Source organism: Schistocerca nitens, chromosome 1, assembly GCF_023898315.1.
Source record: "Schistocerca nitens isolate TAMUIC-IGC-003100 chromosome 1, iqSchNite1.1, whole genome shotgun sequence".
NCBI lineage: Eukaryota > Metazoa > Arthropoda > Insecta > Orthoptera > Acrididae > Schistocerca > Schistocerca nitens.
The window spans coordinates 1,067,826,231-1,067,852,051 of NC_064614.1; the positions used below are offsets into that span (position 1 = coordinate 1,067,826,231).

The 25,821-nt window shown below is 42.6% G+C and overlaps 1 protein-coding gene across 1 annotated transcript in view; it reads left to right on the forward strand.

Annotated features, from left to right (window-relative positions):
• LOC126227229 (tachykinin-like peptides receptor 86C) overlaps positions 1–25,821 on the forward strand; it is a 969,629-nt gene that overhangs the window by 799,432 nt on the left and 144,376 nt on the right. The window contains exon 6 of the mRNA XM_049942236.1: positions 5,380–5,576. Coding sequence (XP_049798193.1) covers positions 5,380–5,576 — 197 coding nt within the window. The remainder of the gene's footprint in view (positions 1–5,379; positions 5,577–25,821) is intronic.

Sequence of the window (25,821 nt, forward strand, 5' to 3'; positions counted from 1 at the left end):
GACTCTCCAGTTGTCCTCCTTTTTTAAGTACTCAACAGACGAACCTTTCAGTTATGATATGAGAGTTTTTCTCGTTTCCCACGCGTGCATGAAATGGGAAAAAGCGGTAAAATCTCTACGGCATCACTAAGGACTCTCACGACAGAGATGTATCACATTACTATTGAACGGAGGAAGTTCGTTTGTTTGTGATTGAAAGATGAGGAAATAAATAAAAAAATAAATGGTATAGGGGAACTAGTCATAGAGTACAGTAGAAATTAATTTATGTCCTTTCTCGTCCATCCTTGGAGACAATTATTCAATTATAAAATCCGTCAAAACTTTCTTATTAATATACTGAATTTAGTAAGTTAAATTAGAATGTCCCTTTTCCGGTACGACTATCGATAGTATTTTTTTTTTCCTTATACTTTTGATGATCTACCATACTAACGACTTTAAATACAGCTCATTCAGCTTCCTGCATAGATTCATACATGTCTCTCTCTATTGCTCTTTTTCTGTGTGTGTGTGTGTGTGTGTGTGTGTGTGTGTTTATGCATGCAGGGTGCTCAGTAATACAATGGTTAGAACCACCTGTTGCTCTATCCAGTTCAACACACAGAATCAGATTGCAGTGCAAATTTGCAGGAGCAAATTTGGTCTTGGAAATGCTGGGATTAGAAATTAAAGGATGGTAGGAGTCTTAACTTTGACTTCAAAGAAATTACAGAGCCATAGTTCGGTTGGGCAAGAATGAAAGGGAAATCTAGTGTTTTCCTTCTGAAAAGTTCATTGCTATATTGGTCTTAAGCTGCTGAGAGTAGGAGACATAGAGCTGTACAGTTTATAATCATCATATAAATGAAACTACCTTACAGATTAGAATTGTGTGGCGGTCTGGTATTCGAATCCGATACGTTGTCTTTCGTGAGCAGTTCTCTCACCTACTGAGTTATCCCGGCATGACTCCTACCCGCCTTCACAGCTTTACGTCGGGCTGAACCTCTTGCCCTACCTTACAAACTTCACAGAAATTCTCCCGCATGAATCGCGGGACTAGCGCTTCTGCAGTGAGGGATACTGTAGATAAACAGCGCACACTCGACTAAGGAGTGGAAGAATGATTCTGGAAACAATCTCCTAGGCTGTGGCTGAGCTATTCCTCCGCAATATCCATTCTTCAGGGACTGCTAGTCACGCGATGAATGCAGCAGAGCTTCTGTAAAGCTTGAGAGTTAGGAGATGAAGTACTGACAGAAGTAGCGATCATTTGTCGTGCCTGGATAACTCAGCCGATAGGAGCACTGCCCTCGATAGGCAAGGTTCCTAGTCTCGGTCCAACATGCAGTTCTAATTTGCCAGGAAGTTTCATAACATTGCTCACTTGTTGTTAACCCTCTCTACGTTCCTTCAGCAATGAGAGCTACAATTCTCCCTGCGAGAGAAGTGATATGCTCATAGCCCCATGATGGACACGTAAGATGTCTTGGTCCTATCCGCGTTTGCAGTTCTCTGGCCCTTATAGACTTAGAGCCTAGAACATTCTGAACAGTGGGTAGGTTGTCGTCAACTGACACTTGTAGTAAGCATACTGCTACATTTTTCAGAGGAACGCTCCATCTGCTTCTCATGGGTCCCTAAAGCTACTAGCCGTGGATGGAAATATTGCTGGCCAGAATCTCTTTCCAGAGCCTTTTTCTTCCAGAAGGCTAGCTCTCTTAAGGCGGTTTCTGGTAGTGCCAATATCCATCGCATGCTTCGCCGCATGTGCTTGGGCTCACAGGCTGGATATACAAACTAACAAGACAATTGCAAGATGAGGTCAACGTAGTGTACTCCTGAGAATGAGCGAAGCCTTCAACACCACGTCACTGGAGGCACTTTGCGTTGTGATGGGGACCTGCCCTATAGACATAATAATACGTTATAGAGCTGCACTTTACTGGCTTAGGAGGGACAGGCTCGATAAAGTCACCGAAATTACGGGAACCAACATTATGAACAAAACACAACTGAAACAATGGCGGATTCAGACATGGTAGAGAGTGTGGGATGCATCCGAGAAGGGTCGCCGAGTACTCTCTTTCTTTCCTGATGTACGCGAAAGACTACAATTGAAACATATCGACCGAAGCTAGGAGACGGTCCATTTACTGACAGTCCATGGGCTCTATCTGCTACATTTAAAACGTACGGGACTAACTAACGATGAAGTATGCGTATGCGGAGAAACTAGGATACTAGAACATGTCACACTGCTATGCAACACGCTAGCACAAGTGAGACCTATACAGAACGACAATGACATCGCCAGAATAATACGTCATCCCGATCACTGGAACACAATAAATAGCGTAGCCGATATTGTATCGAACACTCTGCACGAAGAATACAAGCGCCACAACCCAAATGGAAGGAGGCGTAGACAAGCACAAACAACATAACAAACAACATGGGAGGACACAAACACAACCACAGACCCCGAAATCGAGGAAGGGACACTAAGTGAACATGACTCAGAACGGATCAACATGTAAGGGACCAAAACCAACAATGCATGACACTGTATGCCACAACACAGTCACAAACAACACAACAACCATAAAACAAATGAACACCGGCACCACATACTAAGACTGTAGTAATAAGGTAATGTCGTTTGGGAGGAGAAGGCTCGAAGAACTTTTATTCCGAGGCTCCTCCTCCCCAATGACATACTGCAAAGTGTTTAAAGTATACTGCACACAAGCAGTAATGTACTGCTCGTCGTTTTGTGTGCAGACAAAAGTATATTCTCTTCTCTATTCAAAGCTACAATCAAAGAATTTTATATAGCAGTAATGTATTAAGTTATTTAATGAATAAAGCATTCAAGTAGCAATGAACTATATTCTATTTCTACTAACAAATTACATACATAAGTGTATTTCTCATGTAAAGCTAAAATTCATGCATTCCATGTATGAAGTGCTCAATCAGCACTCAATCTGTACAATCTGTGTAAACATACGTAAGCACAAACCATTTCAGATGAGAACATCTCGAGGTTGTACCGAGACCTTCTCATCTGAAATAGGTAGAAATAGGCCATTATGAGCCAACATGCTACTTAGACTATATAACACACCCAAATACAAAATATCACTTCCCTCTACATACTGTAAATTATTTTCACTGCACTCATTGTATTATATTTTCTTTTTTTATTTTTCTTTGAAATTTGCATTATATAAATTATATTCTCATCAACTAGGTAGTAGCAAATTATATGGAATCTTTTTAACAATTGTTAAGCATTCAATTCGGTGTAACCTCAGAGAAATCTTTATATATTATGTTCTTTATATTATTTTAAGAAAAAGCATTAACAACTGTGTACCAATAAGATTGTAACAATGAGAAGTCTTTGTTGTTAGATTCAGAAGCATCCGATCCACCTTGCATTTCAAGGCGGTGGGCTACTCTGTACCGTTGATGAAATGAAATGAAATAAATAAGTGCCAGTCTAGTCAGTGAAAGCATTACGTACGCATACAGGCATGAGAAACTGAATTACAAGCACCTACTGTACTTGGAGCGATCGCTCCTGTCCTCGAAGAGAGTAGTTCGGAATGTCACAGGTGCTCCCTAAAGTTACTGCCCGCGGATGGAAATTTTGCTGACCAGAATCTCTTTCTAGAGTCTTTTTTTCCAGAAGGCTAGCTCTTTTAAGGCAGTTTCTTGTAGTGCCAATCTAGTCAGTAAAAGAGTGATATACGCATACAGGCACGAGACACTAAATTACAGGCACCTAATGTGTTTGGAGCGATCGCTCCTGTTCTCAGGGAGAGTAGTACGGAATGTCACAAGGGCGGAACAGAGATTTTTTGCAGTGACTGTCAGTGAGATAGTGGAGTATAGTTGAGTAAGATCACCTTTTTTAAGAATTTCTAATGGGTTAATGAATACTTCATTAAATTTGAGACATCCAGTCATGCAAATTTTAACTCTGTGGAGCTACACAAAACAACTAGTGGTTATTGAGGGGGAGGATGAAGGAGGGATAAAACGAAAGAATGAGGTGGGCTGGGGTATTTTTGAGTAGATCTGGAAGGATGGATATACCTCCGGATGGAATTCGTCGTTGGTAGTGGGTGTTGCAACGCCGACGGGAGGAGATGCATCAGGTGGATTTATGATTACTGGGTAAGATGCTGGGTTCTGGTACTGGTTTTCCCATTAATGTTTGGGTCCGAAAGTGCTAGAAGAAGAGATGAAGACGTGGGGTAATTTGGTGTTGGATGTGAGTAGAGGAAAGCAGACAGATGTGGACGGTGAGGACATGTGATTATCTTTCTAAGATTTCAACGCATTTTTAGAATTATGAAAGGTGGAGGAACAGGGGATATTAGCAGTAGTTTTAGTAATTTTGTGTTTTGTTATTGAATGGCAAGGAGGTGTGCACTCCATGCACGTTCTCTGTCAAAGTTCTGTCCCAAATCCCTTACTGTGTTAGTGGGAGGGACGGTTTGGTTGTAGACGGCGAGATATGAATTTGGACGACGGAAATACCGAAGGTGCGGCAGAAGATGATGGTTTGTATTTTCTGTGAGTTCATTTGGATTTTCCACCGCTTCACCAGGAGATGCAAGTGACGCTAAAGGGAGACATGGGAGATTTGAACAGTAAAGAGGGTAGTTATGTAGGTGGTGTCGTCAGCATATTGCAGAAGTAGGTAGGGAGTAGAGAGTTGGTAATGTCTGCAGCGTACTGGTTGTTTAGGAAAGTGGATAGGGCAGTCTTGAGAGAAATGGGATGTGTGCTGTAGCAGCGACACGATGAGTAGGAAATTAAATCTTCATGTGCTTAGTTCATATAGTGGGCTATATCTGTGAAACGTTTTCCCGCTCTCGACTGATCTGTTTGAAGCTAACGCGAGCACCGTTGACGTTCAAAAATGTTCAAATGTGTGTGAATTCCTAAGGGACCAAACTGCTATGGTCATCGGTCCCTAGACGTAAACACTATTTAATCTAACTTATGCTAAGAACAACAGACACACCCTTGCCGAAGGGAGGACTCGAACCTCCGGCGGGAGGCACCCGTTGATGTCCAATGATTCTCTCACGTGTAATTTATAGAAGGGCGGAAGACCTCGTGGACCCATTCTCGAGGATCTAGCCTATCTTCCAAGGAATTGATCGCATACCTTTGACCTTGCTTTCACGCGTAACGCCTTGTGAATCTGTTCCTGGGAAAATCCGTTCACTTTGATGAGGCTGTTTCGTCTTGCAAAACGACCCATATCAGCGCATTTGGTCGCAGGCAGATAGTGCCCCTCTGGGATGTGGAGTCGATCTCTGAGTTCTCTTCCAGGACTGGGCAGTCTGTGAGTTGGTGGGTGGGTGTGCGCAGGTGGTGCGCATGCTGGTGCTGGTGGTGGCCATCTTCGCGAGCTGCTGGTTGCCCTACCACGCCTACTTCATCTACGCCTACCACGACCCAGCTGTCGCCTCCAGCTGGTACGTGCAGCACCTCTACCTCGGCTTCTACTGGCTCGCTATGGCCAACGCCGGTGTCAACCCTGCCATCTACTACTGGATGAACAACCGGTGAGTAACGAAGGCCTTGTCTTCATTTGGTACTTGTGCTCTTCGTCAAATTATTTTCCACAAACTCGTACATATGGCAGCGGATGCCAGGCAAGACTACTTTGCATATTCAAATACATATTAACTCCACCATCAAATGGTTCAAATGGCTCTAAGCACTATGGGACTTAACATCTGAGGTCACCAGTCCCCTAGACTTAGAACTACGTAAACCTAGCTAATCTAAGGACATCACACGCACATTCAAGCCCGAGGCATGATTCGAACCTGTGACCGTAGCAGCTGCGTGGTTCCGGACTGAAGCGGCTAGAACCGCTAAGCGACAGCGTCCGGCAACTCCATCATTTCCCATATTTCCTAAATGAGTATTCTGTACGTAGTAAAGCCACCTACCGTCATTAACTTTGACTTATTTTGTTATGCGTACGCTCACTCCTCTTGCAAATTATTTTGCATAAACTCGAACCTAAAATCAGTTTTTTATTGTTCTCGTATAAATCAGTTATAATGACCAAATAATTTTAAATATTTAAACAAAAATTACTTGTCTACAAATATCTACAGTATATAAACATTCAACAGCCCTGACTACACGTAAATGTCGGAAGAATCGAACCGAGCGAGGTGGCACAGTGTTTACCACACTGAACTCGCGTTCGGGAGGATGACCGTTCAAATACCAGTCAGGCTATCCAGATTTTGGTTTTCCGTGTTTTCTCTAAACCGCTTAAGGCAAATGCCGGAGGGTCCCTTTGAAACAGTACGGCCAATTTTCTTCTCCATCCATCCCCTAATCTGAGCTTGTGCTCCTTCTCTAATGACCTCGTTGTAGACGGCACGTTAAATACAAATCATCCTTCCTTGAATCTTCCTTCCGAAGACTCAGTCAATACTTCATGTAGGCTCATTACATCATCAGGGAAACGTCTGTTAGGGCACTCGTTTACAGTGTGCTTCAATTTCTAAATATCACCATAGTCTCACGTACTGTCAGTGCATGTTGTATTTCCCCTTGCCTTCTCTAGTACTTTCTCTATTAAATCATCAGGGAAACGCCTGTTAGGGCACTCGTTTAAAGGGTGCTTCATTGTCTACATATCACCATAGTCTCACGTACTGACAGTGTATGTTGTATTTCCACTTGCCTTCTCCAGTACGTACTCTATTAAGCTTCAATCACACCTCCCTAAGATGAAAACTGTAACTGTAAAAGTTAATTTATCAAGAAGTTCATGATACCACATTTTCGTGGCTTAGGGCAGTGGACGTCAGACATAGCTACTTTACAGAATGAGATTTTCACTCTGCAGTGGAGTGTGCGCTGATATGAAACTTCCTGGCAGATTAAAACTGTGTGCCCGACCGAGACTCGAACTCGGGACCTTTGCCTTTCGCGGGCAAGTGCTCTACCAACTGAGCTACCGAAGCACGACTCACGCCCGGTACTCACAGCTTTACTTCTGTCAGTATCTCGTCTCCTACCTTCCAAACTTTACAGAAGCTTCTGTAAAGTTTGGAAGGTAGGAGACGAGTTACTGGCAGAAGTAAAGCTGTGAGTACCGGGCGTGAGTCGTGCTTCGGTAGCTCAGTTGGTAGAGCACTTGCCCGCGAAAGGCAAAGTTCCCGAGTTCGAGTCTCTGTCGGGCACACAGTTTTAATCTGCCAGGAAGTTTCATAGCTACTTTACATCTACATCTATACTCTTAACGACGTGTAATGGAGAGTGTTCCTGGTACCATTATCATTGTCACCTCTTTTCAGTTCCGTTCTCGAAATATGGAAAGTCTAACCGTCTGTAGGCCTCCATATGATCTCTGAATTACCGTGACGGCTATTTCACAATAAGTATGTGGGATGAAGTAATATGTTGCCTGACTGTTCTTGAAACTTATGCATGCGGTATTGGACCAATAAGCTTTGTGATACACAACGCCTCGCTTATAATGTCTGCCATTAAAATCTGAAAAGCATTCTTTCAGACACCTTCACACTTACCAAATAAGCTCGTGGCGAAGCGCACTACTCTGCTTTGTATTTTCTCAATGTTAATAGACTAAGCTGATATGAGTATCAGACTGACTAGAGATACTGTTGAATAGTTTGAAAGAGTGTTTTGTAACTTGTTTCTGTCTTGAGGGAATTGCATTTCCTGCCGGCCGCGGTGGTCGAGCGGTTCTAGGCGCTTCAGTCCGGAACCGCGCGACTTCTATGGTCGCAGGTTCGTATCCTGCCTCTGGCATGGATGTGTGTGATGTCCTTAGGTTAGTCAGGTTTAAGTTGTTCTAAGGGAGTGATGACCTCAGACGTTAAGTCCCATAGTGCTCCGAGCCATTTGAACCAATTGCGTTTCCTTAGGAATCCTGCAACGAATATCGATGTGTAGCACCTACTTTTCCTATAAGTGATTGCATGAAGTCATTCTAGTTTATGTAGCTACGGGTGTGTACTCTTAAATGTTTCATGTTTTTTTTTTCGATTTCCAATTTTTAACGCCAGTTTCTTTTTAGCCGAAAATACTCTGCCTAGTTTGATGCCACTCGCCACGAATTCTTTTCCTGTTGAAACCTCTTCATATCAGAGTAGCACTTGCAGCCTTCGTCATCAATTATTTGCTGGCCGTATTCCAATCTCTGTTTCCCTCTTACGGTTTCTACTCTCTACAGCCCTCTCTAGTATAATGGAAGTTATTACATGATGTCTTAACAGATGTCCTACCCTCGTGGTCGTGCGGTAGCGTTCTCGCTTCCCACGCCCGGGTTCCCGGGTTCGATTCCCGGCGGGGTCAGGGATTTTCTCTGCCTCGTGATGGCTGGGTGTTGTGTGCTGTCCTTAGGTTAGTTAGGTTTAAGTAGTTCTAAGTTCTAGAGGACTTATGACCACAGCAGTTGAGTCCCATAGTGCTCAGAGCCATTTGAACCATTTGAACCAGATGTCCTACCATCCTGTCCCTACTCCTCGCATACATTCCTCGCCTTGCTAATTCTCCGGAGAACCTCGTTATATCTTACCCGGTCAGTCCACCTAATTTTCACGTCTAGATTCTCTTCTGTTTCGAGTTCCCTACAGTCCTTGAGTTACTACTATACAATTCTGTGCTCCAGATGTATACTCTCATAAATTTCTTCCTCAAATTAAAGTCTGTGTTGATACTAGTACACTTCTTTTGGACAGCAGTGCTCTTTTTTATGTCGTCCTTGTTGGAGAGAATTCTGCAAATGTTTGAGCGGAGTCAAATGATGCAGAACGGGCTTTTGTCACAACTTCAGGAGGACTCCGATGACTTCATTTCTCTACAAGATGGAGCTCCAGCACATTGGACAACAACTTACGTCAGTTTCAAATGGTTCAAATGGCTCTGAGCACCATGGGACTTCACTTCTAAGGTCATCAGTCCCCTAGAACTTAGAACTACTTAAACCTAACTAAGCTAAGGACATCACACACATCCATGCCCGAGGCAGGATTTGAACCTGCGACCGTAGCGGTCGCGCGGTTCCAGAGTGTAGCGCCTAGAACCGCTCGGCCACCCCGGCCGGCACGTCAGTTTCTCAGTAACACTCTACCTCAATGCTGCATACGGCGTTCGGGATCCCGAGACAATGCCCTGCATTCTTGGCCTCCAAGATCGCCAGATATGATCCCGTGAGATTTTTTCTTACGGAGATATGTGAAGGAAAATGTGTTCACCTGCCCTTTACCTCGTAACGTAGAAGAAGCGAAGAATACAATAACAGCGCCCATAATTTTTGTAAAAGCAGATACATTGCGTAAAGTTTTTGACGACTTTAGCTGCGATCTAGATGTTCGTGCTGATGCTGGTGGACACAAAGAACATTTGTAATAGCATAGCAAAAACCCTAAGAATTCATGAGAATTTTGCAGTCCATCCCATGTTGGTAGTATGTTTTCATCAATAAGTATGGAGTTTCGAAATTACGTCGTTCTTTTTTAAACATCCTTAAAATACGAGGGTCACTCAATAATTTAAGAGACAGATTGGTCTGTGGAAAGAAAAACCGTTAGTAGGGCAAGTTTGGTAATTCTATGGCTTTAACTTTGCGTCACTGGGATGAGCCCTAATCAGCTGATGTACCAACATTGTTTTGTTTATAAACTTAAAAATACATTTCAAGATGGCGATTCCGCTTGAAACGTCCACATTAGTTGAAAAACGTTCTGTTATTCGTTTTTTACTTGCTGAAGGACAGAAACCAGTGAATATATACTGCAGAATGTTTGAAGTTTATGGTGAAGGTTGTATGAATCGTGCAAATTTTTACAAGTGGGTAGAGCAGTTCAAAAATGGTCGCGACTCAGTAACTGACGAACACTATTCTGGCCGACCAGTTTCAGCTCCCTTACTTGAAAGTTGAATTGATGACATTAATCGTGCCGAGCGCCGTGTGACTGTGGAAATGATGAGGTTCAAGTTAGTACTGGTATAGTTCATAACATTATCTGTAACAAGCTGAAGTACCGCAAAACATGTGCAAGATAGATCCCAAAGGAGTTGACGCGCCTACACAAGGAAACAAGTTTGAGTGTGTGCATAGAGCTAAAGTAACGTTTTGAAAGAGAAGGTGAACACTTCTTCAACAAAATTTTAACTTGTGATGAAGCTCGGCTTCACTATTATGAGCCAGAATCAAAAAGACAAAGCATGGAGTGGAAGCACACCAACACATCTGTCAAGAAAAAATTCAAAACCCAAGTCAGCAGGAAAAATGTTGTCGGTGTTTTGGGTTGCTGAAGGTCCAGTTTTTTGTGATTATCTCGAAGAGCAGCGTACAATGAATAGCCAATACTACTCGGATTTGCTTTTAAACAAGGTGAAGCCATTCATGAGAGAGAGACGTCGTGGATCTCAGAGGAGACGTGTGGTTCTCCAGCAAGCCAACATACGTCCACATATTGCTCAACTAACCGTGAAACCATCGACAAAATTGGCTGGGAAGTACTGTCTCATTCCCCTTACAGCCCTGATTCAGTACCTAGTGATTTTCATTTGTTTGGTGCATTGAAGGAGGCATTACGCGGAAAGAGGTTCCAGGACAACGACGACGTGAAAAAGTTTGTCGGGAACTGGTTCAAACATCAAGGTAAAGAGTTCCTTGCAGCCAGAATAAAAAAGCTTGTAGCTCGTTGGAACAAGTGCATATATGTTCAAGGGGATTATGTTGAAAAGTATAAGAAGTATTGTATTGTAAAAATAAACGCTTTTTTCTCCAGACCAATCTGTCTCTTTAGTTATTGAATGACCCTCGTAAATTTGCCAACGTGTGAGTACAGCGGAGTCCGTAACTAAGATGGGGTGAATGCTAACGAAAAAAACGGAAGATGAAGTTATGGAGATACGCGCAACTGGTCGAAGTGTCGCCCAGTTCAACGACCTCCACCAGGTTGTCGAGCCACACAACGAACGCTAGCCAGCAAAACATTAACGCAACTGAAATCACTGTAGTCTTATATCAGGAAAAAATTAACAAGATTATAATAGAAGTAGAAAGAAATGATTTTTGATGTTCCACATGTTCAGCATTTATCAGAGGGTGAAAAATGTGTGTGATATCTTATGGGACTTAACTGCTAGGGTCATCAGTCCCTAAGCGTACACACTACTTAACCTAAATTATCCTAAGGACAAACACACACACCCATGCCCGAGGGAGGACTCGGGCCTCCGCCGGGACCAGTCGCACAGTTCATGACTGCAGCGCCTCAGGCCGCTCGGCTAATCTCAGAGGGTGAAAGTGACACTTGATAATTACGTCAATAACTTAAGTGTTTTCGACACGATGAATTCCATGGTAGCACAGATATCCATCGGTAATGTTTCCAAGTGTATTAGCTATGGTCGGGCAATGCTGACGAAATCAACGGAGCGGAGAGATGTAATGAGCGTCTAGCGGCAGTGGCTGTGCTGCAGTGTATCGGGCGATGATGGGCTGTAGTTGACACCTAGACAACTGCCTTCCCCCTCACTGCCATCGGATGTGTTACCTTATCCACAGTCCCCCAGACAGCCGACTTGTTTCGCCGGCGGTTAAGTGGCGAACTTATCACCGCTTGTGGCGAAGCCGTTCCACCGACGATGTCCATTGGCTCATATCTGTTGAGTAAGGGTGATTGGAATGGTTGTGTGTACAGTGTGGTGTCATGTTTGTACTATATGACGATTATTTAATGGAGAGGGTGAAACACGGTGCCGACATACAGTCTACTCCTCTCGAATAGCACAAGGGGTTGCCGGGCTCAATGTTCGCATCCGACGGACAAATCACCATCAACCGTGTCACATGCGCTCTATCCACGAGACAATGCGCAGAGGAACTTCAGGCCACCAGCTCTCCTAACATTACCAGCCACACACTGGAGGTGAGAATTTCTCCCACCGCCAGGACTAACCAGCTACACTATTTGATCAAAAGTATCCAGGCACCCCCAAAACCATACGTTTTTCATATTAGGTGAATTGTGCTGCTACCTACTGCCAGGTACTCCATATCAGCGACCTCAATAGTCATTCCACATCGTGAGAGGGCAGAATGGAGCGCTCCGTGGAACCCACGGACTTCAAATGAGTTCAGGTGGTTGGGCGTCACTTGTGTCATATGTCTGTACGCGAGATTTCCACACTCCTAAACACACCTAGGTCCACTGTTCCAGATATGATAGTGAAGTGGAAACGTGAAGGGACACGTACAGCACAAAATCGTACAAGCCGACATCGTCTGTTGACTGACACAGACCGCCTACAGTTCAAGACGGTCGTAATGTGTAATAGGCAGACATCTACCCAGACCATCACACAGGAATTACAAACAGCATCAGGATCCACTGCAAGTACTATGACAGTTGGGCGGGATGTGAGAAAAGTTGAATTTCATCGTCTAGCGCTGCTCATAAGCCACCCATCACGCCGGTAAATGCCAAACGACGCCTCGCTTGGTGTAAGGATCAGCAACATTGGACGATTGAACAGTGGAAAAACGTTGTTTGGAGTGACGAATCACAGTACACAATGAGGCGATCAGATGGCAGTGTGTGAGTATGACGAATGCCCGGTGAAAGTCATCTGCCAGCGTGTGTAGTGCTATCAGTAAAATTCGGAGGCGGTGGTGTTATGGTGTGATCGTGTTTTTCATGGAGGGTGCTGGCACCCCTAGATGTTTTGCGTGGCACTATCACAGCACAGGCCTACATTGGTGTTTTAAGCACCTTCTTGTTTCCCACTGTTGAAGAGCAATCGGGGGATGGCGATTGCAACTTTCAATACGATCAAGCACCTGTTGATAACGCACGACCTGTGGTGGAGTGGTTACACACCAGTAACATCCCTGTAATGAACTAGCCTGCGCAGAGTCCTGACCCCAATCTTATAGACACCTTTGGGATGTTTTGGAGCGCCGACTACGTGCCAGCCCTCACCGACCGACATGAATACCTCTCCTCAGTGCAGCGCTCCTTGAATAATTAGCTGCTTCCCCAAGAAACCTTCCAGCACCTGATTGAACGTATGCCTGCGATAGTGGAAGCTGTCATCAAGCCTAAGGGTGGGCTAACACCATATTGAATTCCAGCATTACCGATGGAGGGCGCCACGAACTTGTAAGTCATTTTCAGCTAGGTGTCCGGATACGTTTGATCACATAGTGTACCCCCGAGCCGAGCCCCATCACACAGGTGTCTGTTAGCTACCTCGGCTACAGAAGTGGGTAACGTAGCTGAAACTACGGTATTACTGGCATTTACAGCTATCCAAATCACCATAAATCGAGTGAGGAAGAGATACTTTCTAATTCACCAAACATTACGATTTCTTCCCCTTCCATTCATGGGTGGAGAGTTGTAGAATGATTGCCTGCACAGTTCAGTACAAATCTCATTAAAATCCTCTGGACGTACTGGCGCTTCATCTTATAAAATACGAAAAATTCTGATATACTCAAAGAACAGTGCTTCGACGTGTTGAAATTATCTTCCTCAGGGCGTAAAATAATTTAGTTGGATACTGGGTGCTTAAATACAGCCTGGACATTAATAAAACCGGCAAACTGCACGGACGAATTCCTGTCTCGAAATGGAGGAAAGAAGGTCCTATGAACATGTGTTGCCACGGTAGATGGCGCTGATGAGTGACAGTTTCTCTGACCACATGTCGTGTGTTCTTTGTCTGTTGCAGACTGTATCATTGAAGGAGCCTACTGTAAGCCGCACAATGATCCGGTATCCATGTCTGGAAGAAGCCAAGGCAGTGATTGTGTACGGCCAAGCTGATGTAACTGGTCGAGAGACAGAACAGCTACACCAAAACCAGTCCTCACAGAGACCACTCACTTCAGTCAAGCCTGTTTTTGGCGTTTGTGTGATCATAGGTCCTTTCAGACAGACGAACATGCAGGGAGCTGAAATGTGTTGGTTGATGCCTGCGAGGGTGCTTGTTTTGGTATATCTGTGCTGCATCTCGATCTTTTCCATCTGCTTGGCCATAACCAAACACCATCTCGGCTTATTCTCGACATTAATAGTGGTCCATTCTGCAGCTTACAGTCAAAAACGTGCAAGACACAAGGTACACGTGGCGCGTGGTCCGAGGAATTTTCATTCGTCAGTGCCAACTACCGCGACAACGACGCATTTCTGGACACATTTTCATACGACCTTTTGTCCTCTATTTCCAGTCAGAAATCTGTCCCTGCAGTTTGTTGGTTTTATTAGTGTTCACCCTGTATATTGTAATAATACCACTGTCATTTTCTTAGGTTTTATTTCCCTTAAAGCAGTCGGTGTTTGCAATGGAAGACCCAGAACGAAGTGCTCGGATTAAAATGGGTGTAACACAGGGATGCAATCTTTCGTGGATACTATCCATCGAAGAACCAATGACGGATATAAAACAATGGTTCATTGACTGGATTAAAATTCAGTGATAAGCTTCATGATGGGAAAATGAGGAGGAATTGCAATATGTGTTGAATGAAATGAAGAATCTAATGCGAAGAGTATATAGACTGAAAGTAGAGCGAAGAGACACGAAAGTAACGAAGAATGGCAGAAATGAGATCAACGACAAACTTAACATCAAAATTGCGGCGAAACAAGTAGATGAAGCAAAATAACAGACGACAGGCGAAGTGAGGACCCCATAAAAAGAAGATTAGCAGAGGCAAAGAGGGCATTCATGCTCAAGAGAAGTCTGCTAGTATGAAACATCAGCCAAAACATAAAGGAGAAATTTCTTAGAATTTAAGTTTGGACTGCGGTATAGCATTGCGTGATGGAAATAAGCGTTTGGCGTCATTTCCCATGAGGCCCCTTGCGGGGCAGGCCCGGCCGCCTTGGTGCAGGTCTTATTACATTCGACGCCACATTGGGCGACCTGCGCGTCGGATGGGGATGAAATGATGATGAAGACAACACAACACCCAGTCCCTGAGCGGAGAAAATCTCCGACCGGCCGGGAGCGAACCCGGGCCCGTAGGACGGCAGCCCGTCACGCTCACCACTCAGCTATCGGGGCGGACAGCATTGCATGATAGCGATCCATGGACTGTCGCAACACCGCAAAAGTAGAGAATCGAAGCTGTGAGGACGGGGCGTGAGTCGTGCTTGAGTAGCTCAGTTGGTAGAGCACTTGCCCGCGAAAGGCAAAGGTCCCGAGTTCGAGTCTCGGTCCGGTACACAGTTTTAATCTGCCAGGTAGTTTCATATCAGCGTACACTCCGCTGCAGAGTGAAAATCTCATTCTGGAAACATCCCCCAGGCTGTGGCTAAGCCATGTCTCCGCAATATCCTTTCTTTCAGGAGTGCTAGTTCTGCAAGGTTCGCAGGAGAGCTTCTGCAATGAAGGTAGGAGACGAGGTACTGGCAGACGTAAAGCTGTGAGGACGGGGTGTGAATCGTGCTTGGGTATCTCAGTTGGTAGAGCACTTGCCCGCAAAAGGCAAAGGTCCCGAGTTCGAGAGTCGGTCCCGCACACAGTTTTAATCTGCCAGGAAGTTTCATATCAGCGCACACTCCGCTGCAGAGTGAAAATCTCATTCTAGAGAATCGAAGTGTTTGACATGCGGTGCTATATGAGGATGCTGAAAGTCAGATGCACTGATAAGAAGAGGAATGACGAGGTTCCCCGTAGAATCGGTGAGAAGTGGAAAACATGGAAAACACTGACCAGAAGAAGGGACAGCGTGATAGGGCATGAGATAACTTCAGTAGTACTAGACAGAGCTGTATAGCGTAAAAACTGTAGAGGAAGACAGAGATTGTAATACATTCAAGAAGTAATAGAGATAGTAGGATGCAAGTGCTACTCTGAGATGGAGAGATTGACACAAGAGAGGAATTCGTGGCGGGAAACATCGAATCAGATACAAGACTGATGATCGAAAAGAAAAAATTCGTGTTAGGAGAGGGGGCAGGGATGTTTGTATGGTAGACTAGCTGTGGTTTAAACGGCTTAGTAGTAATTCTTAGCCCCTGTGAATCTCTTCAGATTGATATTAGTCTAGCGTCATCTCCACCATTTGAACCGCATCGATAAGTGGGGGCCCGAAAAATATTTATAGGTTCCGCAATTTTCATTTTCTTGTTCTCAGTGCAATCAATAAATAATAGACGGCTGAAGAACACTCAGTTTTCATCCTGAAAGCTGACTTTTTTAAATTCTCTTAGTAAGTACGACGTCTTTTTGTGACTCATGAATCATGTTTACAAAGAATTAGTGAAATCTATGAAGGTGGGCCGTGAGTCTTGGCTAAATATCATAATTCCCTCAAAGGGAAAGAATCCATATTCGAGTGCATGTGAGGTACACCATTTTAATCTCTCGAGAAGTGTAGGTCCCGGTCAGTAATACTGGCGAGAAATTACTTATACAGGATGGTCCATTGATCGTGACCGGGCCAAATATCTCACGGATTAAGCGTCAAACGAAAACAAAGATCGAAACTTGTCTAGCGTGAAGTGGGAACCAGGTGGCGCTATGGTTGGGCCGCTTTATGGCGCTGCCATAGATCAAATGGATATCAACTGCGTTTTTTAAAATAGGAACCCCCATTTTTATTACATATACGTGTAGTACGTAAAGAAATATGAATGTTTTAGTTGAACCACTGTTTTCGCTTTGTGATAGATGGCGCTGTAATAGTCACAAACATATGGCTCACAATTTTAGACGAACAGTTGGTAACAGGTAGGTTTTTTAAATTAAAATACAGAACGTAGGTACGTCTGAACATTATATTTCGGTTGTACCAATGTGATACATGTACCTTTGTGAACTTATCATTTCTGAGAACGCAAGTTGCTACAGCGTGGTTACCTGTAAAAACCACATTAATGCAATAAATGCTCAAAATGTTGTCCATCAGCCTCATTGCATTTGGCAATACGTGTAACGACATTCCTCTCAACAGCTGGTAGTTCGCCTTCCGTAATGTTCGCACATGCATTGACAATGCGCTGACGCATATTGACAGACGTTGTCGGTGGATCACAATAGCAAATATCAACTATCCCCACAGAAAGAAATCCGGGGACGTCAGATTCGGTAAACGTGCGGGCCATGGTAAGGTGCTTCGACGACCAATCCACCTGTCATGAAATATGCTATTCAATACCGCTTCAACCGCACGCGAGGTATGTGCCGGACATCCATCATGTTGGCAGTACATCGCCATTCTGTCATGCAGTGAAACATCTTGTAGTATCATCGGTAGAACGTTACGTAGGAAATCAGCATACATACCATTTAAATTGCCATCGAGAAGATGGTGGCCAATCATTCTTCCTCCCATAATGCCGCACCATACATTAACCCGCCAAGGTCGCTGATGTTCCACTTGTCGCAGCCATCGTGGATTTTCCGTTGCCCAATAGTGCATACTGTGCCGGTTTACGTTAACCGCTGTTGGTGAATGACGCTTCGTCGCTAAATAGAACGCGTGCAAAAAATCTGTCATCGTCCCGTAATTTCTCTTGTGCCCAGTGGCAGAACTGTACACGACGTTCAAAGTCGTCGCCATGCAATTCCTGGTTCATAGAAATGTGGTACAGGTGCAATCGATGTTGATGTAGCATTCTCAACACGAAGTTTTTGAGAATTCCCGATTCTCGCGCAATTTGTCTGCTACTGATGTGCGGATTAGCCGCGACAGCAGCTAGAACACCTATTTGGGCATCATCATTTGTTGCAGGTCGTGGTTGACGTTTCACATGTAGCAGAACACTTCCTGTTTCCTTAAATAACGTAACTATCCGGCGAACGGTCCGGACACTTGGATGATGTCGTCCAGGATACCGAGCAGCATACATAGCACACGCCCGTTGGGCATTTTGATCACAATAGCCATACATCAACACGATATCGACCTTATCCGCAATTGATAAACGGTCCATTTTAACACGGGTAATTTATCACGAAGCAAATACGGTCCGCACTGGTGGAATGTTACATGATACCACGTACTTACACGTTTGTGACTATTACAGCGCCATCTATCACAAAGCGAAAAAAATGGTTCAACTAAAACATTCATATTTCTTTACGTACTACACGGATATGTAATAAAAATGGGCGTTCCTATTTTAAAAAACGCAGTTGATATCCGTTTGACCTATGGCAGCGCCATCTAGCGGGCCAACCATAGCGCCGTCTGGTTTCCCCCTTAAAGCTAGACGAGTTTCGTTCTTTGTAGTTTTTTCGATTGATGTTTATTTCGTGAGATATTTGGCCTGGTCACTATCAATGGACCACCCTGTATACACTTGAAAAGTCGCACTGTCACGTGAATACCTGTATACAAAATGATGTGGAAAGTGACGTCATACTTCAATAAATTATACTTATACTAACTCTCACAAGGGCTTGTAAACTACCGTTTTCCCACATTGTATCCATTAATTCAATACATGGCACAATTACATTGTAGGTGTAGGTGCAGAGTGCAGAGCGCCTGTTTCACAATGCATTCAAATTTTGCGTTTCATCTGCTCCTTAAGTCCCAAACTCCTCAGAGTCTTCTTCTTAGCAATGCTTTCCCTGCATCCGTTCCGCCGCTTCGATTACAGGGGGTTTAGGCCTCTGCGGAGAACGAATGTGATGCGGGTTGCAGGGAGCAGCTGCCGCAGGCGCAGGCGTTATTGCGTTCCCTTGGCAGCTGTGTCATTACGGGCCGCCTTGTTCGTCTGACGTCACTCTGTTCTGTTGTGACTAGTGTTTACAGCAGCACTCCAGTCGCTGCGCAAACCAGTGTGCAAACACTACCTCCCTGCTATCCGGGTTGGTGGAAATCCCGAGTACTACAAGTTTAATGGGATTGCATCGAGGACGTTAGTACTGATTCAGCAAATGGGACACGTCCGTAGCTATTCGTAGCAATGATCAGCCACGTAAGCACATCGACTATCTCACCCAGTACGTCATCATAACATTAGGTTCCATACCTCGAAACTGGGGATCGCATCAGAATAGTTTAGTACCAGTGCTGTGAGCCGGCCGCTATGACCGAGCGGTTCTAGGCCCTTCAGTCTGGAACCGCGCTGCTGCTACGGTCGCAGGTTCGAATCCTGCCTCGGGCATGGATGTGTGTGATGTCCTTAGATTAGTTAGGTTTAAGTAGTTCTAAATCTAGGGGACTGATGCTAGCGGTTCTGGCGCTTCAGTCCGGAACCGCGGGACTGCTGCGGTCGCAGGTTCGAATCCTGCCTCGGGCATGGGTGTGTGTGATGTCCTTAGGTTAGTTAGGTTTAAGTAGTTCTAAGTTCTAGGGGACTTATGACCTAAGATGTTGAGTCCCATAGTGCTCAGAGCCATTTGAACCTAGGGGACTGATGACCTCAGATGTTACGTCCCATAGTGCTTAGAGCCATCTGAACCGTCTACCAGTGCTGTGAACTTTTATGACCTGTACATATTGTCAAAAAGTTGCATTATTGCAATATATGAGCTTGAAAAGCAACAGTTCATGGAATTTGGATACAATCTTCGCCATTCTATTATTCTTCAGAGCAAAAATATTTCACAGACCTGCTGACAAATATCTCCTTCCGTACTTAGTTACTGGATGAAGTACTTTTTAAAAGTAGAAATCTAATTGAGAAGCATTTATTACACTGGATTAATTTGTTAACGGTTTAGATTGGTTGTTGTATTATTTATTGATAACTGTTTTTTAATTTTAACGATCTTCAGCTCTCTCAGAACTATGAAAGCCACTGGAAACATAACTCATTCTTCAACAGAATCATACCGTCTCAATTTTTGCACACAAAATGTGTACAGTTCGTCAGTATCAGGCACGTGTTGCAGCTAGAGTACGTTCCACAATGTTGGTCCAGCTTTTCTAGTTGAAACTTCATCAGGTGTAGTATTTTTCAATAGATTCCATTTTACTGACAGAATGCAGATTTCCGATAGTTGTAAAAACGGAGATATAAACGGTTAGTGAATTCGGTTTATATCGCAGATAAAAACATTTATTTTCCATTTGAAACTCAATTTTATTTTCGTTCTTAGGCATCGTCAGTGACCTACGTAGAAAATACAAAAAATAATTGTCTACTTAGCAATAAATACACATCTATAAAATCACTTCCTTATGTTCTGCAGAACTGTATTTATTTCCCTACGAAAAAGGCTTTCGCCTTCTTAGGCGTTCTTCAGGTGACAAATGAAAGTACTGGCAGAGATGAATATGTAAGAAGGGGTCGTGAGACATGCTTGGGTAACTCAGGTGGCGCCGGCACGGTAGCTCAGCGTGTTCTGTCAGAGAGTTGGCTGTTCTTTGTAATAAAAAAAACTGACTGAGGGGATCAACAACGAACTTCAACAGTTCTCATATGACGTCCGCTGCGACAAAACACAACAAACAATAAGGAGCAAAATGCAAAAAAAAAAAAAAAAAAGAAAGTTGGTAGAGCACTTGCTCGCGGTAGGTAAAGGTCCCGAGTTCGAGTCTCGGTCCGGCACACAGTTTTAATCTGCCAGGAAGTTTCATATCAGCGCACATTCCTCTGCAGAGCGAAAATCTCATTCTGAAAAGTCGAAAACACCGATAAAAATGACGTGCAACGTACACAAACATGTCACGAGCAGATACAAAAATTATGTCACGTGGTTTACGTAGGAAGATATTTTTTGTCATGCAGAAATACGTACATCAACAAAAGAGGGAACAATGTTTTTTACGTGGAGATACTCGTGTATTTACCAAATGATGATGAAGTTAAATTAACAATTTCAATCAGGAGAATTAATACTAAGCAGGCATTTTGTGTCATTTCATTTTCCAATAGGGTCATCTTTCTGCTTTTCTTAACAGAATATAAAACTTCAAATTTTACATCATGTGGGTTGTTTTCTGTGAAAAGATGATCGACAAAAAATGAATATTTCCACAGTGCTTGCTTGTGAGATTATACCTACCACTTTGTGCCAAGGGATGCAGTTCGTCTTTATTGTTGAATAAAAGTTTTGAGCTGCTGTTCGTATTATAAAATGCAGATCCGCAGTTGCAAGACTAATTTTTTACCAGGTTACCTGAAATTTGGTCATTATATGGGATGGTGCACCTGTTTTTGTAACTACTGCCTACTTTGTGTTGGTCATCGAACAGAAGTGGTATAAATTCTTGTTTCGTAGAGTACTATCAATCAGGGCAGAGTCGTAGCCATTACTGGAAGCGACATTTTCGATATTCTGTTTTGTTTGAAAAGCAGATTCAGATAATGGAATTGATATCAGGCGATGCATCGTCGAATGGAAAGCTGCATGTTTGTGGCTGGGTGGGTGCTGAGAGATGGCAGAGATTGTTGATCTCCAGTTATATTTTTTCTTTAAATGCTGAGTAAGTCTCTACTTGTACTAATATCTATTTTAGTTCATAAAATTTGTAGAAGAACTTCCCAGCTGCATTGTGAAGTGAATTTTCTTAAATTGCGAGTTTACAGTTTGTAGTAATGCATCTAATTGTCTAATAGTACGAGTCCATAAAGACAGCACATCATCGACATATCAGAAACAACAGTAAATTTTGCAGTTCAGAGGCTATTTAAGAAAATTAGTTCGAAGTTGTCCCTGATAATTTTTCAGTAGTATAGGTGTAAGAGGAGAACTCATGGCTAGGCTGTCAGACCGACTATAATATTTGTTCTGAAACTTGAACTAATTCTGTTTCTCACCCATTTTAATAACGACTATGTCATGTAATTCTATAGGATTCACTTTGAATTTGTGTAAAATATCTGTTAATATGTTTATACAAACATCGGTAGGAACATTTGAAAACATGTTAGTGACGTCAAACGATACTAGTTCAGAACTGGAAAGAATTCGTATGTATCTAATTTTGTGAACATGAGCTATGGAATTTTCTACAGCAAACTAATGTTAAAAATTGATTCTGTTTTTAATGAAGTAATACAGCTCTTTCACTAGTAACACAGATCAGAAATGAACGGCACGACTAAGCACACTGGAATACCATCTTTATGTAATTTAGGTAAGCCATATAACACAGGAGCCACTGGATTCGTGTTAGAAACAATACAATGAAAGGTATCAGGTATAATGTTTTCCATGATTTGAGGTGATTTTTACCTGTTCATTCAAAACGGCATGTACAGTAATCCCTGCAGCCTCCCTGCACCCGCACAGTTACAAATTAGCAGTTTTTCGCTCGACGGTTTACTGCCTCATATCCGTTTCTTAGCGGGGAATGCTCTCTTTGCTCATGCAGGTCTGCTTCTTATATTCACCTTCCTTTGTCCGTGAAGCATTATTTACCTTCCAATGTAGAGAATTCCATTACTTCGCCTGCTTCATTGACTTCAGTTTTGATGTTAACTTCGCCGCTAATCTCATTTCTGAGATTTTTCGTTACTTCCTTCTTTCTTGGTTAACTCTCAATCGGTATTTTATGTTCAGTTGACTGTTTATACCACTCACTAGATCCGTAATGTCACTCAGGATAGCAATGTGATCAGCAAATTACATCATTGTCATCCTTTCATGCTGAATATTAACCTCACAACATTACTGTTTCTTCGACGTTGAGGTTGCACAACAGGGGAAAAAGTATACATCTCTGTCTTACGCCCTTTTAAATTCGACCACTTCTCTCTGAGGTTTTCATTCTTATTGCTCCCTCCTGCTTGTTATACATATTGTAGATCACTTGTCCTTCACAGCAGATTAAACCTATTTCCTTGTGGATTTAAGTGATCGTGTGACATTTCACGGTGTCGAACGATTTTTCTGTGACAACAAATCCTATGAAGATTTAATTTTTCTTAAATCTCAATTCCATTATCAAGGGCAATGTCAGAACTGCCTCTCTTGTGGCTTTACAATTTCTAAAGCCATACTGATCGTCATATAACATATCTTTCAGTATATTTTTCTCCGCATGAACTTTGAATGTTAAGCTGCTTGTGCAATATTTTTCATATTTACCTACTCATACCACCTTCAGGATTGTCTGGATGATATTTTCTGCAAAGATCTGAGGGTATACCATAGATTTTATACACTAGCTCGAATAGTTTGCCACTCTCCTCGTTGATTTTAGAAATTCCGAAGGACTTATCTATGCCTTCTATCTATACGTTCTCTCCTCTAGGTTTAACAGCGCAATTTGTACTATTAACGTTGACGCCTTTGATTTATAATTGGACAGGAAAAGGATTTTGATATTTCTGTGTATTGAATCTGTCCTTCCGACGACCATTTCGTTTTCTATTTCTTCACATTTTTCTGCTGACAATTTCCTTTATGTTTCCTACACATCTTCATGATTTCGTTCGTAAATGACTTATATTGCGGCATGCTTCGTTTTACATTAACATTTTTATGTTGCCTTATTAAGTCAAGCAATGAGTTATACCTTCTCATACCAGGATTCTCTCGCACTTACCTCCCATGTACCTTTCCAATGTTTCTGTCCGACTACATCGTTCAGCCACTTTCTCTAAATCCTCGTCAGTAGCAGGATCCAGTCTCTGGAACAACCTCCGTCATTAGATTAGAGAATTGAATAACAACCACAGCTTCAGAACATAGTTAATGACATATCTACTAAAGCAACATTAATGATTATTGTATGTACTCGTTACACTTGCACATCTTTCTACGCAGATCTTCCTCATTTCTCAGTTTTGCTGGTGCTGTGTCCTTAAACATCCTTTCCCCAGAACTCGCTGTATCATAAATAATCTATTTTGTCCACCTGTAAATCCGTTTCATATCTGCCACTATTATTATTTTTGTTATTGTCGTTATTATGATGATGATGATTATTATTATTATTATTATTATTATTATTATTATTATTATTATTATCATTATTATCATTACTATTATCAGTTTATTTTGCCCACCTGTAAATCCGTTTCATATCTGCCACTATTATTATTGTTCCTATTGTCGTTATTAAGATTATTATTGCTATTATTATTATTATTAGTAGTAGTAGTAGTAGTAGTAGTATCAGTATTAGTGTTAGCATCAATATTAGTAGTACAGGTATGGCCAGTATTAACTTTATCATTTCATAATCAGTATTTACCCACATTGTCACTATAGACACTCGAATCAGTTTAGTACTATTTGTCATATTAAAAGTGTTATATCTCTAGGTAGTTATGAAGTGAACAAAGGTACCGTATGTGTGAAACGCTGGTCCAATGTGAGGAGATGGCCTTATGGCCATAATCAGACCAGAACAAGTAAAGAAATAAATATGTTCGTTTGTCCCACTTCAGTGAGTGTCGTGTTTAGAAATGTTCACTCCTCTTCATCTAAGTATCATCGCAGTATCTACAGCTTCGGGAATCATTCATCATTCCCCAGTACTTCAGTATCGCACTTCCTTTATGATTTTATAAACGACCTTAAGCTAACAGGTAAATCTATCCTTCTGAAAACATCGAGCCCGATTTCTTGTCCATTTCGGCCCAGCGTTCATTCTATAATTATCTCGACGCCGACCGTGTAACAAACTGGAACAGTCCTTTCCTCCCTTAGATTTTGGTGATCACCGTGGGACTTCAAGTCCCTCCTTTGCCTCTCAAAGGTGGTGTAATGGAACTTTCTTCGAACGCCAATATTTCATATCATTCGTGACATACCAGTATCTACTCTCGATCCCAATAATTAAGGAGTATTTGTCCATGTTAAATACTATGCTGGTATTCACTGAATGGCATTAAAGTTACAAAACACATGAAATGTATAACAAAGCAATGAGATGAAACTCATAACTGTAATGCGATTAATATCCACAAATTATGGATTACGCACTATCAATCAGAAAGCTTAAAGCGACTACCCCGTATTACATTTTCCAGCAGACACGGATGGCGATTTTGATCGAAACGCTTACTGTATTTGTAGTTAGTCAGCCGTAACTATTCATGTTCGAAAACTTTAGGGCTTCCTTTTAGTCTCTGTCGATACGCAGCGCTCTTTTAAGCAAGCTGCGCTGCAAGTCTAAGTTCATGATTGATACACTTACCTGTAGTTCTAACAGCCTTTTACTTATAAATTAAAAGCCTTATAGTACAACAGAATGCGGAAAGAACCGAATGCAAATAAACTGTTTTTCAGCTAAAAGTTGCGATCTTTTTCTGATTTCACAAAATGCTCGAAATGTGAAGAGGAAGCTTATTAGAAGACAGAATACCGCTATACATGACACTGCCACATCACGTAACAGACCGGCACCATCAGTAATACTGTACTTAAGGTCACTTGAGTACTGATCTAAAATACAAATTGCTTATTTTACAAGGAAACATTCCAGACAGAGGTGTCACAAATACATTCTACCGGTAACGGTGGTCGGAGAAAAACGAAGGCAAACGAATTACAAAAAAAAATGGTTCAAATGGCTCTGAGCACTAGGGGCTTAACATCTGAGGTCATCAGTCCCCTAGAACTTAGAACTACTTAAACCTAACTAACCTAGGGACAACACACACATCCATGCCCGAGACAGGACTCGAACCTGCGACCGCAGCGGTCGCGTGGTTCCAGACTGAGGCGCCTAGAACCGCTAGGCCACAGAATCGCTGTCACAAAAAATAGCGAAAACTTGCGTGAGTGAAATTTTACAGTAACAGAAGTAAAAAGTTCAGGAAACAACGGGTGAGCAAAGAACCCGTTTGGATAACAGTTATATATTTCTGCATAGGAGCCGCCACCAGCGAACAGTGAATTTACTCTCTAAACCTTTTCTTAAGAATTTAC